The sequence below is a fragment of the Agelaius phoeniceus genome, chromosome 16 (genome assembly GCF_051311805.1).
Source record: "Agelaius phoeniceus isolate bAgePho1 chromosome 16, bAgePho1.hap1, whole genome shotgun sequence".
NCBI lineage: Eukaryota > Metazoa > Chordata > Aves > Passeriformes > Icteridae > Agelaius > Agelaius phoeniceus.
In genome coordinates, this window is record NC_135280.1 from 913,606 (window position 1) to 926,776 (window position 13,171).

The following is a 13,171-nucleotide window of genomic DNA, read 5'->3' on the forward strand; positions in this document are numbered from 1 at the left end:
AGCCGGGGGCTGGGAAAGCAGCAGGCATCTCCCAGGTTATCATTTCCCAAAATGCAGAGTGACTTAGCCCAGGGAACACGAGGGGTGTCTGGGGATGCTCACAGTGACACCCGTGTGCCAGGGCAGCCCCCGGGCGGGGCATGGTCCCCACGATCCCCTCAGGGCAGGCTGGAGGCCCCAGGGTCCCCATGGATCCCCCCAGAGCAGGCTGGAGGCCGCAGGGTGCCCATGGATCCCCTCAGGGCAGGCTGGAGGCCCCAGGGTGCCCATGGATCCCCCAGGGCAGGCTGGAGGCCGCAGGGTGCCCATGGATCCCCTCAGGACAGGCTGGAGGCCGCAGGGTCCCCATGAACAGCCCAGGGCAGGCTGGAGTCCACAGGGTCCCCATGGATCCCCTCAGGGCAGGCTGGAGGCCGCAGGGTCCCCATGAACAGCCCAGGGCAGGCTGGAGGCTGCAGGATGCCCATGGATCCCCTCAGGGCAGGCTGGAGGCCCCAGGGTCCCCATGGATCCTCCCAGAGCAGGCTGGAGGCCGCAGGGTGCCCATGGATCCCCTCAGGGCAGGCTGGAGGCCCCAGGGTCCCCATGAACAGCCCAGGGCAGGCTGGAGGCCCCAGGGTCCCCATGAATCCCCTCAGGGCAAGCTGGAGGCCGCAGGGTCCCCACAATCCCCCCAGGGCAGGCTGGAGGCCGCAGGGTGCCCATGGATCCCCCCAGGGCAAGCTGGAGGCTGCAGGGTCCCCATGAACAGCCCAGGGCAGGCTGGAGGCTGCAGGATGCCCATGGATCCCCTCAGGGCAGGCTGGAGGCTGCAGGGTCCCCATGGATCCCCTCAGGGCAGGCTGGAGGCCGCAGGGTCCCCATGGATCCCCCCAGGGCAGGCTGGAGGCTGCAGGGTCCCCATGGATCCCCTCAGGGCAGGCTGGAGGCCGCAGGATGAGCCAGGGCAGCGCTGCCAGAGGGGATGCATGCCCGGCTGGCTGAGGCAGAGCTGCTGCTGCTGCTGCTGCTCCTCTCTGGCTCCTCCACCCCTGCCCACACAGTTCCACCCTGTCCTCCCCTTCCGCTGCCTCTCCTGCCCCTGGCAGTGCCCCCTCTGCCCAGCAGCCCCTGGCCCGCAGCACGGCCCCCCTGGCACGGCAGGGCAGGGTAGGGATGCCCACCCTGGCACAGGCCTGAGGGCCTCACCCCGTGTCCTCCTGGTGCCAGAGGGGCCAGAGATGGGAGTGTCCCCAAAGGCCCCTCGTGTCACCCTCTGGGGCAGGAACTGCTCGGCATCAGTGTGAGAGGGGTGGTGGTGCCCACCCAGCGGGCACAGGGCTCCTGTGGGTGCCCACCCGGGGGGCACAGGGCTCCTGTGGGTGCCCACCCAGCAGGCACAGGGCTCCTGTGGGTGCCCACCCGGGGGGCACAGGGCTCCTGTGGGTGCCCACCCAGCGGGCACAGGGCTCCTGTGGGTGCCCACCCAGCGGGCACAGGGCTCCTGTGGGTGCCCACCCGGGGGGCACAGGGCTCCTGTGGGTGCCCACCCGGGGGGCACAGGGCTCCTGTGGGTGCCCACCCGGGGGGCACAGGGCTCCTGTGGGTGCCCACCCAGCGGGCACAGGGCTCCTGTGGGTGCCCACCCGGGGGGCACAGGGCTCCTGTGGGTGCTCATCCAGCGGGCACAGGGCTCCTGTGGGTGCTCATCCAGGGGGCACAGGGCTCCTGTGGGTGCCCACCCAGCGGGCACAGGGCTCCTGTGGGTGCCTGGGCACGGCTCTGGGGGTCACACATGGCACAGGGGCAGTGCCTGGGGCAGCACAGAGCCCGGGGCTGTCTGAGGGTGCTCCTGGTGCCATGGCAGGGCTGGCAGAGCCCCGTTTCCATCCTCCCTCAGCAGCACAGGAACCGTGGCTGGCCCAGGGGTGCCAGGGAGGTGCCCAGGGGGGCAGGATGAAGGGAAGGATCAGGGGCAGGAGGTTCCACGCTGGCTGGGCTGGGCTGGGCTGCACCCGCTGCCCATGGACCGGGCCCTGTGCCCGCTGTCACTTCAGGAGCAGGCGGGTGGCCTGGTCACCCAGCAGGAACCTTTGGGGAGGAAAAAGAGACAGAAATCCAGGGTCACATTTCTGCCATGGCAAGGCTACAACAGGAACACGGGGACAGCACCAGCCCGAGGCTGATTCACCACACGAGACACGGGTGAAGCAAAGGCTCGTGTGAACACAGGCTGGGCCTTTGCTGTCCCTGTCCTCATGGAAAGGAAAAGGGAAAGGAGCCCGCAGCCTTGGACACCCCTCTGGAAAAGCATCAGCTGGGAGCCCTGCCCGGTGGAGGGGGCAGCAGCCCAGGGGCAAAGGGAGGCTCAGGGTGGCAGTGCCAGTGCCATGCAGGTGCCACGTACCTCACCAGCCCCCCGACCAGGAGCGCGGCCAGCATGGGCCCTACCCAGTAGACCCAGTGGTAGTTCCAGCAGTTCGCCACCAGAGCTGGCCCGAAGGCTCGGGCTGGGTTCATGCAGGCTCCGGACACGCCGCCCCTGCAAGGGGAACGCGGTGGCTGCGCCATCCCAGCGGGACACGGAGCAGCAGCCTCCCCTCAGTGCTGGGAGGGGACAATGGGGTGGGCAGCAGAGTCCCCTCAGTGCTGGGATGGGGGAATGGGGTGGGCAGCAGAGTCCCCTCAGTGCTGGGCAATGGGGCTGTGGGGTGGGCAGCAGAGTCCCCTCAGTGCTGGGATGGGGCAATGGGGCGGGCAGCAGAGTCCCCTCAGTGCTGGGCAATGGGGCTGTGGGGTGGGCAGCAGAGTCCCCTCAGTGCTGGGATGGGACAATGGGGTGGGCAGCAGCATCCCCTCAGTGCTGGGCAATGGGACAATGGGGTGGGCAGCAGAGTCCCCTCAGTGCTGGGCAATGGGGCTGTGGGGTGGGCAGCAGCGTCCCCTCAGTGCTGGGATGGGACAATGGGGTGGGCAGCAGCGTCCCCTCAGTGCTGGGATGGGACAATGGGGTGGGCAGCAGAGTCCCCTCAGTGCTGGGCAATGGGGCTGTGGGGTGGGCAGCAGAGTCCCCTCAGTGCTGGCATGGGACAATGGGGCGGGCAGCAGCGTCCCCCTCCCTCCCGGGACCCTTCCCGGGGCTCAGGTGGGCGCTGGGCTGGGGCCGGGGGGCGCAGGCTGTGCCCAGGAAGGCTGCGCGGCACTCAGGGCTCACACACGGGAGCGGGGCAGCAGCAATGGCAGCTTTAGGGTAAATATTTGCCGGGGGGTTTGTGTAAACGCGGCCCGGGGTGCTGCCGGAGCGGGTGGGCGCTGCCTGAAGCCAGCGCTCCATTAACATCGCTAATTGCGTGTGCTCGTTATCCCGGCACGGTGGCACCGGAGCGGGGCCGAGCCTGGCAGCGCTGCCAGCGGCCGCGGGGACACGAGGGACACAGGGCCCTGTTTGCTCAGGGCTTCCCAGGGCAAACACAGCCCGGCAGGCCGGGGTTCTGTTATCGCCCACGGCAGGGCTCGGGGCTGTGCTGGCTGCGGGGACACGTGCGGGACGAGCTGAGGCTGCTCCTGCTCCAGGCGGAGCCCGGGCCGCTCCTGCCCAGCCAAGCCCGACAGCTCTCCCAGACTGCCAGAGCGCCACTGGGCACATTCCATGGACTTCCCGGTCAGGGGAGGGTCCCTGCTGAGGCAGGAGTCCTTGCTGTGCTGCAGGAGGGGAGGTCTGTCCCATCCCATCCCATTATCCCATCCCACTATCCCATCCCATCCCATCCCATCCCAGGTGCAGGAGGTCAGGGTGGGATTTGGGGTGCCCCTATGGAGGGTGCTCAGAGCTGCCCCCAGCCCCACCCCACACCCAGGGTCCCTCCTGAGCCCTGCCCGGTGCCAGCAGCCCCCGAGCGCCGGCCCTGGTGGCTCTGTGGGTCCCAGGGGACAGGGGAACAGGGACACAGGGGCACAGGGGACAGGGGCACAGGGGACAGGGGGACAGGGGCACAGGGGGACAGGGGACAGGGGCACAGGGCACAGGGCACAGGGGACAGGGGACAGGGTCACAGGGGCACAGGGGCACAGGGGACAGGGGCACAGAGGGATGGGGCACAGGGGACAGGGTCTCACCCTGCCAGGATGCCGGCGGTGACGGTGAGGCCGGTGCAGAGCGGGGCCAGCGGGGTGCGGGTCCTGCCGTTGATGGCTCCCATGCAGACCACCAGGAGCAGGAAGGAGCTGAGCACGATCTCGGCCCCCAGCACAGCCGGGAGCTGCTCTCGGGCCGTGGGGCCGCCCAGGGCTCCGCCGCTGGCGTTGCCGAAGCGCTCGCTCGGTGCCACCGCCTGCGGGAGAGCCGGCGGTGCCCAGGCTGTGCCCAGGCTGTGCCCAGGCTGTGCCCAGGCTGTGCCCGGGCTGTGCCCCGTGCCAACAGACGGACTCGCCGCCTGCCGGGGCAGCGTGGGCGGCTTAAAGAGGAGCTAAACTGCGGGGGAAGAGGCAGCCCCGAGCGCCTGGCACGAACACACCCGACCGAGGAGGCTCCGGGCACCGCGGGGCACCGGGGGCACGGCTCCGGGCAGGGCAGAGCCCCGGCTGCCCGGGGATGTGTGGGGCCACGCCGTGCTGGGAACGGGCAGCACCGAACCCAAACGGACCCCAGGGCACAGGGCTGGGGGAGCAGGCACGGGAAAAGGGCTGGGGGAACAGGCACGGGGAAAGGGCTGGGGCAGCACGGGGAAAGGGCTGGGGGGGCACGGGGCTGTCCCAGCAGGGACAGTCCCCGTGGCCCAGGGACACCCCTGGCTCTGTACCTTTGCCAGGCCAGCTCCGATGACCCCTCCGCAGAGCTGGCACAGCCAGTAGGGGATGAGCAGGGAGACGTGCAGCCCCCCGAGCAGCCACACGGCCAGGGACACGGCGGGGTTGAAGTGGCCGCCGCTGCCGAGGGCAGAGAGAGGGAGAGAGAGGAGCATCAGCGAGGGCTCACCCAGCACGGGGCTCCCTCCCGGGTTCTTGCCACGGCCTGGAGCCACCGGTGCTTTCCCAGTCTGCAGGGGAGCAGGATCCAGCTGTTCCCTCTCTCTGCAAAGCAGCAGCAGCAGGCTGGGCACACAGCCCCTCCTGCAGTGCCACAGGGACAGCTTGAAGGACAGGATTTGGGGATGTGTCACTGTGAGCAGCTCTGCCAGGGCAGCCGTGGGCAGGGGGACCTGGCAGAGCTGCAGGAATGCAGGGCTGGGGATGGCACCAGCCTGGCACAGCTGCAGGAATGCAGGGCTGGGATGGCACCAGCCTGGCAGAGCTGCAGGAATGCAGGGCTGGGATGGCACCAGCCTGGCAGAGCTGCAGGAATGCAGGGCTGGGATGGCACCAGCCTGGCACAGCTGCAGGAATGCAGGGATGGGGATGGCACCAGCCTGGCACAGCTGCAGGAATGCAGGGCTGGGGCTGGAACAGCCTGGCAGGACATCCCCCAGCATAGCAGAGCTGCTGGGCCAGGCCCTCAGTACCAGACCCAAATCCTTCACCTCAAAAAGCACAAGCAAGTCAGACACAGAGACCCTCTAATTAATAGTGATTACCATGAGACACGGGTTAATGAACAGGTTTCATAACTGATCAGCCTGATAATTGCTGGTGATGACTCAGAGAGTCTGGGAGCCATCAGCACATCTGAGTGCTCAGCTGGGAGGGAGCCCCAGGAGAGCAGGGAGCTCGGGGCTGTGCCAGGGCTGTGCCAGGGCTGTGCCAGGGCTGGACAGGGCTCCCCTGCCACCACCAGGGCTGGGAGGGAGCCTGGGCTCAGGGGGGCACAAACCCACCTGGGGAGCAGCCTGGATGGGGAACCTGTCCTGGGCAGGGCTCCTCTCCAGCCTCCCTGGGCTCAATCCTTCCATGGGAAATCCTTCCCTGGGCTCAATCCATCCATGGGAAATCCTTCCATGGGCTCAGTCCTTCCCTGGGCTCAATCCTTCCATGGGAAATCCTTCCCTGGGCTCAATCCTTCCATGGGAAATCCTTCCATGGGCTCAATCCCTCCCTGGCTCAATCCCTCCCTGGGCTCAATCCCTCCCTAGGCTCAATCCCTCCCTGGGCTCAATCCCTCCCTGGGCTCAATCCCTCCCTGGGCTCAATCCTTTCCCTGGGCTCAATCCTTCCCTGGGCTCAATCCTTCCCAAGGCTCAATCCCTCCCTGGGCTCAATCCTTCTCTGGGCTCAATCCCTCCCTGGGCTCAATCCCTCCCTGGGCTCAATCCCTCCCTGGGCTCAATCCTTCTCTGGGCTCAATCCCTCCCTGGGCTCAATCCCTCCCTGGGCTCAATCCTTCCATGGGCTCAATCCTTCCCAAGGCTCAATCCCTCCCTGGGCTCAATCCCTCCCTGGGCTCAATCCTTTCCCTGTAAGGGTGGGCAGGCCCTGGCACAGGCACCCAGGATCCCTGGCAGTGCCCCAGGCCAGGCTGGACAGGGCTTGGAGCAGCCTGGGACAGTGGGAGTTGTCCCTGCCATGGCAGGGGTGGGATTTGGTGGATTTAAGGTCCTCTCTACTCCAAACCATTTCGGGATTCAGTGTGACCTGCAGCCCCTCACCTGACGCCCCCAGTGCTGCTGCCCTGTTTCACCATGCCAGGGTTTGTGCAGCAGGACCTGGCCCAGGCGCCGTGGGTCAGGAGTTGCCCCTGCACAAACCCCCCCAGGGCTGTTCTCCCTCCTGCCTGCCCCTCCTGCACTGCTGAATTATCCCCCCATGGCTCTGGGCTCCAGGCCCAGCCACCCAGGACAGCCTGAGTCCCATCCCTGGGCTGTGTGCAGCTGACACAGGGAAGGGAATGAAACCCCCAGGGGCTGTTCCAGCATCTTCCTTGGGGATAAATCCATATCTCAGCTCCACACAACAGCTTTTCAATGAGCAGATTTGTCTAAATGCTGCTTTTGAGTAATTGAAATCCTTTTTTTTTTCACCTGAAAATACCCAGAGGAGGAGCACAGTTGGGTCAAAATGTTTTGCTCTGACATCCTTGTGAAAGGAATCATCTCAGCTTCACAGAGAATCACAAAATCATAGAATGCTTTGGGCTGCAAGGGCCCTTAAATATCTCTTAGCTCCAGCTCCCAGAGGAGAATGCTCCCATTCCGTCTTGACCATTTTTATGGAAAGGGGCTAAAAATGGAAACACTGCAATCCAAAGCCAGCCCCAAACCCATGGTGCTATGGGTGCCACCAAAGATGCCACCACCTCTGCTACCACCTCCAAAGGGCCATGCTGCCCTCCAGGAGTTCTGAGGGCAGCGGGAGGGAGCTGGGGGCACCCCCTGCCCTGTGTCCCTTACCCAATGTCCCCAGCCCGTGTGCCAGGGGCACCCCCTGCCCTGTGTCCCTTACCCTATGTCCCCAGCCCATGTGCCAGGGGCACCCCCCTGCCCTGTGTCCCTTCCCTGATGTCCCCAGCCCGTGTGCCCTGTGTCCCTTACCCGATGCCCCCCAGCCCGTGTGCCCTGTGTCCCTTACCCAATGTCCCCAGCCCGTGTGCCCTGTGTCCCTTACCCAATGTCCCCAGCCCGTGTGCCCTGTGTCCCTTACCCGATGTCCCCCAGCCCGTGTGCCCTGTGTCCCTTACCTGATGCCCCCCAGCCCATGTGCCAGGGGCACCCCTGCCCTGTGTCCCTTACCTGATGTCCCCCAGCACAGCCACAGTGGCAGCCAGGGCCAGCCCGTGTGCCAGGGCGGGCTGCAGCCGGCCCGTGCCCCCTGGCTGGTCCAGCAGTGCCAGGCACCCCGTGAAGATGAAGAGGGCAGTGCCCAGCAGCTCGGCCAGGCAGGGCTGCACGTGGCGCTCGTAGCGGGGTGGCCGTGGGGCAGAGGGCTTGGCCTCGGTGTCCATCAGCTCCTGCAGCGGGCACTCAGCCCAGGAGGGCCCTCCACAGCTGGGGCACAGCTGGGGCACAGCTGGGCAGGCTGCAGCAGAGCCTGGGTGTGCAGGACCCTCAGCAGGGACCCACCCCAGGGCTCCCCCTGAGTCTGACAGGCAGCGCTGCACGGGAGGCTCTAAATACAGATTGGATTTGCATTGCTAAGGAAAAAAAAGGGGTCATAAAAGCTGCTGGGCCGGCCCCCAGGGATATCAAAGCTCGTTATCACTGCCAAGCCGTGGTTCAAGGCTTGGGGATTTTTCCCTGGTTGCTGGTGGTGGGGTGCTGTGCTGTGCTGTGAGGGGTTCTGCCAAGGGTCAGGATGTGGTTCCTGCCCTGCACACCTGGAGTGTGGCACCTGTGCTCAGCCCTGGGCCCTCTGTGCCTGTAGGAGCCGCTGGGACCCAGCCTGGGACTCTCAGCCCACAGCCCCAGACTGGCTCAGGTGGGGAGGGAGCCCTGGGGAACTGGAGCTGAAGTGAGAAACTGCTCAAGAGCTTTGAGCATCCTGTGCCACCCCACCTCCCACTGTCCCCAGCCATGGGGTACTGCCAGGGATGCAGGGGCAGCCCCAGCTGCTCTGGGCACCTGTGCCCACCCTGTGAGTGGAGACCATCAGTGAAAACTCCTGCAAACCTCAGCCCTCATCCTGCCCAGGGTTCCAGGGCTGGGGTTCCTGTCCCTCTGGCACTGCTCTCAATAAAGATGAGGGCAGGGGTGCCGAGGGATCCAGCAGCCACTGCAAAAGCTGGAATCAATCAAACACTGATGAAACCCTCCCTAAATCCTCCTCATGCCAGCAGGGATCACTGCCTGGAACGGCAGATTCAGCCAGGGCAGGGGGAACGGGGGGGACCCCCAGGCAGCAGCACAGCAGAGCCCACAGCTCCCAGCAGGACCAGCAAGGGTTCACTGGGAGGCTTTGAGCTGGGCTGAAGGGATCCAGGTGGGGCTGATCTTTGGGGCATTGGCTGGGAGGGATCAGTGCGACCCCTACCCAGAGATGGGCACTGCCAGGGTGATGCCAGGGCAGCTCCTGGAGCAGCAGGAATGTGCCAGGATCCAGGCAGGACGGGCCCTGAGCCTGGAGCCAGCTCCTGCAGCCCATGTTTGTGGTGCTGTGGGGACTGGGCTTTGCTGGAGCTCTTCTCTCCTGTCAGCAGGGTAAAGAACCTGGTTTATGGTGTTGTCACAAGGCCCTGGGGATGGGAAGGAAATTTCCACTGGCCTGTCCCTGTGGCCACACCGCTGACAGGGGTCAGGCAGGAGAATCCCAGTGAGGGCACCTCTAAATGAGCCTCCACTGACCCATTCAGCCCCAGGAGCTTCTTCCTACAGCCAAGAGCTCTGGGCTCAGCTTATAGACACAGCTGGGATTGGGGGGTGACAGCTGGGTCTGCCTGGCTTTGGGGGCCCCATGGACCCCAGGACCTGTGGGACAGGGAAATCCCTGGTTCAATCCCATCAGCTCACAGGGCACCATGTCCCAGGGCCACTCCCAACAGGTCCATGGAACCCATCTGCCACTGTGGCCCCCAGCATGACCAGCCCAGGGCTCCTTTGGGAAGAAATTCAACTTGGGCAGAAGGAATCCGGGTTTCCTTTATTTTTGGGATGCTTATTATGAGAGATCAATGTAACACATATCCAGATTTCAGCTGGTCCTTCCTTGCAGCAGCTTCCACGGGGCTGTGCAGGCACTGCCAGGAGCTGGGCTGTCCCAGAGCCCAGAGCCCAGAGCCCAGATCCCAAACCCCAGACCCCAGACCCCAAATCCCAAACCCCAGATCCCCAGATCCCAAATCCCAAACCCCAGACCCCAAACCCCAGACCCCAAATCCCAGGCCCCAGATCCCCAGATCCCAGATCTCAGATCCCAGATCCCAGATCCCAAACCCCAGACCCCAGATCCCAAATCCCAAATCCCAAGCCCCAGATCCCAACCCCAGAGCAGCATGGGTGAGCCCCAGGAGCCCCAGGAGCCCTCCCTGGCCAGGAAAGGCAGCGAGGGGGCAGATCCAGGCTGCTGCTGGGTGCTCCTGGCACAGGAGCTGCCCAGGGCGGTGCCACCGTGCCCATGCTCTGTCTCCAGAGCACGGCAAGGTCACAGCCCACAGCAAGGATTAACCCCCTGTCCTTGGCTTTTAAACATTTACCACCTTAGGGAGCGGGGATGTTTGCCCGAGCCTTGCAGAGGAAATGCTCCACGCTGAGGCAACAAAGGCTCCAATTCCTGCTGAGCACAGCCTGAGACAGCTGTGAGCAAAAGCTCAGCCCCGTGGGAAGGGGCTCCCTTTGGTGGGAGCCTCAGCCCCTGCCTGGTGCTCAGAGGTGCCCAGGACACCAAGGGCAGAGCCCTGCTCTGAGCAGGAGATGGAACCCTCAGCACCCAGGTTTGCTCAGCGAGGCACACGGCAACTCTGCCCGTGGGAAAAGGCGTGGGGATGAGAACAGATAAATCTGTTCCTATCAGCAGACATTTATTTTTGTCCTTGTTTGGGCTTGCACCGATTTGTTAGATAAGTGACAATAGCAACTGTGTCAATTAGTACAGGAAGTGGTGGCACCAAACAAGCCAAGGCTTCCAGAAATGGTTTTTAGGAATCACAGGGAACGTTTCCCTCAGCCATCCACCCGGGCAGGACAGCCAGAACAGCCCAGTTTTATCCACCCCCAGTGTTTCACTCCTCTCCTCATTTCACTGTGCAGATCTGCCACCTTCCCTTTGCTTCCCCATGCAAACCAAAGCACCCGAATGAGGCTCTCTAGAGAAAACCACATTGAGGGTTGGATGATCCCTTCCAACCCAAACCATTCTGGGGTTCTAAACCCAAAGCCCCCAGCCTGCAAAAAGCACTTAGGCAGACACTAAAGGGCATCACTGAGTGCTGTCAACAGCCAGTCCCAGGATCCCAGGCCCGTTTGGGTTGGACACTGGAACCCACCTGTGCCAGGCCCCCCCACCCTCCCAGGGGAGAATCTCATCCTAAAATGGAATCTAAACCTCCTCTCCACCAGCTTGAATTCATTCCCCTTTTTCCTGTCACTCCGTGCTCTTGAAATGCTTTGAGTGCTCTCTGTGAATTGGGGCTGGTACATCTGAAATCCCAGAATTCCAGCTGAAATCTGTAGAAAATTTATTCCAAAGTATTCTGGCCCTGCACAGCGTGGTGCTGCAAGGAAAGACCCCAGCAAATCCAGCACGGGGTCAGCTCTTTCGGAGAGCCATAAAGAATCAGAGCAGCTCCCCTGGCACTGCCTTATCTCCCCCGTTTATCTCGGACAGTCCCCGGGATTACACAAGGGGCTGAAAGAGAACTTGCAGAGTGATTTGCAGCTCGTAGCTGTGGCACAGGTGAGGTGACCTCTGCCCCTTGCAGAGCCCTCTTGTGTAAGAGTTTTCCTCGCAGTCGCTGTCTCGGAGCAGATGGAAATTTCCAGGGATCCCGAGGCGGGCTGAGCGCTGCCTGCTGCAGAGCAGGGATGGATTCGTGTCAGTCCTGCGGCCCAGACTGGTGCTTGAGCTGCCAAAATCACCACCCGAGGAGGATGAAGCCATCCAGACCTTAATTCTGCTATTTCACATTCCTAATTCTGCTGCTTAGCATTAAAATCCACCAAGGTCCCCCAGAAGGGGTGGATGCTCCTGGTCCCCCCAGCCCTGCACATCTTCCCTGCAATGACCTGGGCTCCCTGGCTGTCCTGGTTATTTCCATCCTCAATAACCTCATTCTCCTGTGCCCAGCAGCCCAGGCACCTGAAAACCTGTGTAAACTCAAATGGGGAGCTGGTCACTCAGCAGAGGGGCTGAAACACCATGCACTGAGCCAGCCACTGCTTTTCCTTTGGCTCCTGAAGCTGGGCAAGGCCTGGCAGTTCAATAATTTAACCTCCTGGAAGGCAACTTCATTTATCCATCTGTGGAGAGCCAGCAGGCAATGCTCAGGGATGGGTAACGTGGATGGACACAGCTGCAGGGCAGGGACACCACCCAAAGCAGGGATCCACAGCCAGGAGTGAGTGTGGGCAGGCAGGAGTGAGTGAGGGCAGCCTGGAGTGAGTGAGAACAGCCTGGAGTGAGTGTGGGCAGGCAGGAGTGAGTGTGGGGAGCCTGGAGTGAGTGTGAGTGTGAGTGTGAGTGTGAGTGAGGGCAGGCAGGAGTGAGTGTGAGTGTGAGTGTGAGTGTGAGTGTGAGTGTGAGTGTGGGCAGGCAGGAGTGAGTGTGAGTGTGAGTGTGAGTGTGAGTGTGAGTGTGAGTGTGAGTGTGAGTGTGAGTGAGGGCAGGCAGGAGCAGCTCCTGGCTCCTGCTGGAGCAGTCAGCAGCAGGGAGCACTGCCTGACTTTGCCAGGGACACAGGACCAACCTCCTCTTGAGCAAAGCTCCCCATCCCATTCATTCCCCCCTCTGGGAGCCCATCCTGTGCACGGCTCCTCTCCAGCCTCTCTGGACACAATCCTTCCCTGGCAGGGTGGGCAGGCCTGGCACAGGTGCCCAGAGCAGCTGGGGCTGCCCCTGCATCCCTGGCAGTGCCCCAGGCCAGGCTGGACAGGGCTGGGAGCACCTGGGACAGGGGAAGGTGTCCCTGCCATGGCAGGGGTGGCACTGGGTGGGCTTTAAAGGCTCCTTCCAGTCTGAAGCATCCTGTGACTCCCAGAGATGAATTTTGTGGCCCCATCAGTAGCAATCCCCAGGAAAAGGCCAGGCTGGAGCAGGAGGCAGAGATGCAGGGATGTGCAGGGGTCACACAGCCCGAGGCAGCGGCAGAGAACTGGAACCTCTCCTGCCTGGAAAAGCCTCCTGAGCCAGCAGCCCCCCAGCAGCCCCCTGCACACCCCAACTGCCCCCAGAGAGAGCCCAGGGGTTCCTGGATGTGTTTCAGGCAGCAGAGCCCCGAGCAGGGGCTGCCCACCCCGTCCTCCCCCAGCTGCAGGGAGCCAGGGGCTCCTCAGTGCTGCTGAGCCCTGGGGCACAAGGGGACCCCACGAGCCAGCACTGCCGGCAGCACCGGCAGAGGCATTGATTGCCCTGTCCCAGCTGGGTGCTGAGGAGCTGGGAGGGGACAGCAGGGCAGGGCACCTCCATCCCAGGGCAGCAGGGAGGCTGCAGGGCTGCCAACTACACAGGCACCCAAAATAGAACCGAGGAGCACCAGATCCGCCTCGCGCTAGCAGAGACATCATTGCTGAGCACAAAGGGATGAAATCATGACAAAAGAGACACAAAAGACTGAGGGAGCCCAGGACATCCCTGCAGTGAGCTGTGCTCCAAGCCTCTGAGATGAAAAGTGCACCAG

General features: G+C 63.5%; 1 protein-coding gene across 1 annotated transcript; it reads right to left on the reverse strand.

Annotated features, from left to right (window-relative positions):
* Positions 1 to 1,686: 1,686 nt before the first annotated feature.
* On the reverse strand, positions 1,687 to 7,849 carry AQP8 (aquaporin 8). The gene is made up of 5 exons (XM_054643910.2): positions 7,638 to 7,849; positions 4,779 to 4,905; positions 4,096 to 4,310; positions 2,387 to 2,521; positions 1,687 to 2,070 (listed from the first exon to the last, which is right to left on the reverse strand). Exons 1-5 carry the CDS (start codon positions 7,847 to 7,849, stop codon positions 2,028 to 2,030), a joined length of 732 nt encoding a protein of 243 aa, XP_054499885.2. The 3' UTR covers positions 1,687 to 2,027.
* Between the last annotated feature and the right edge of the window lie 5,322 nt (positions 7,850 to 13,171).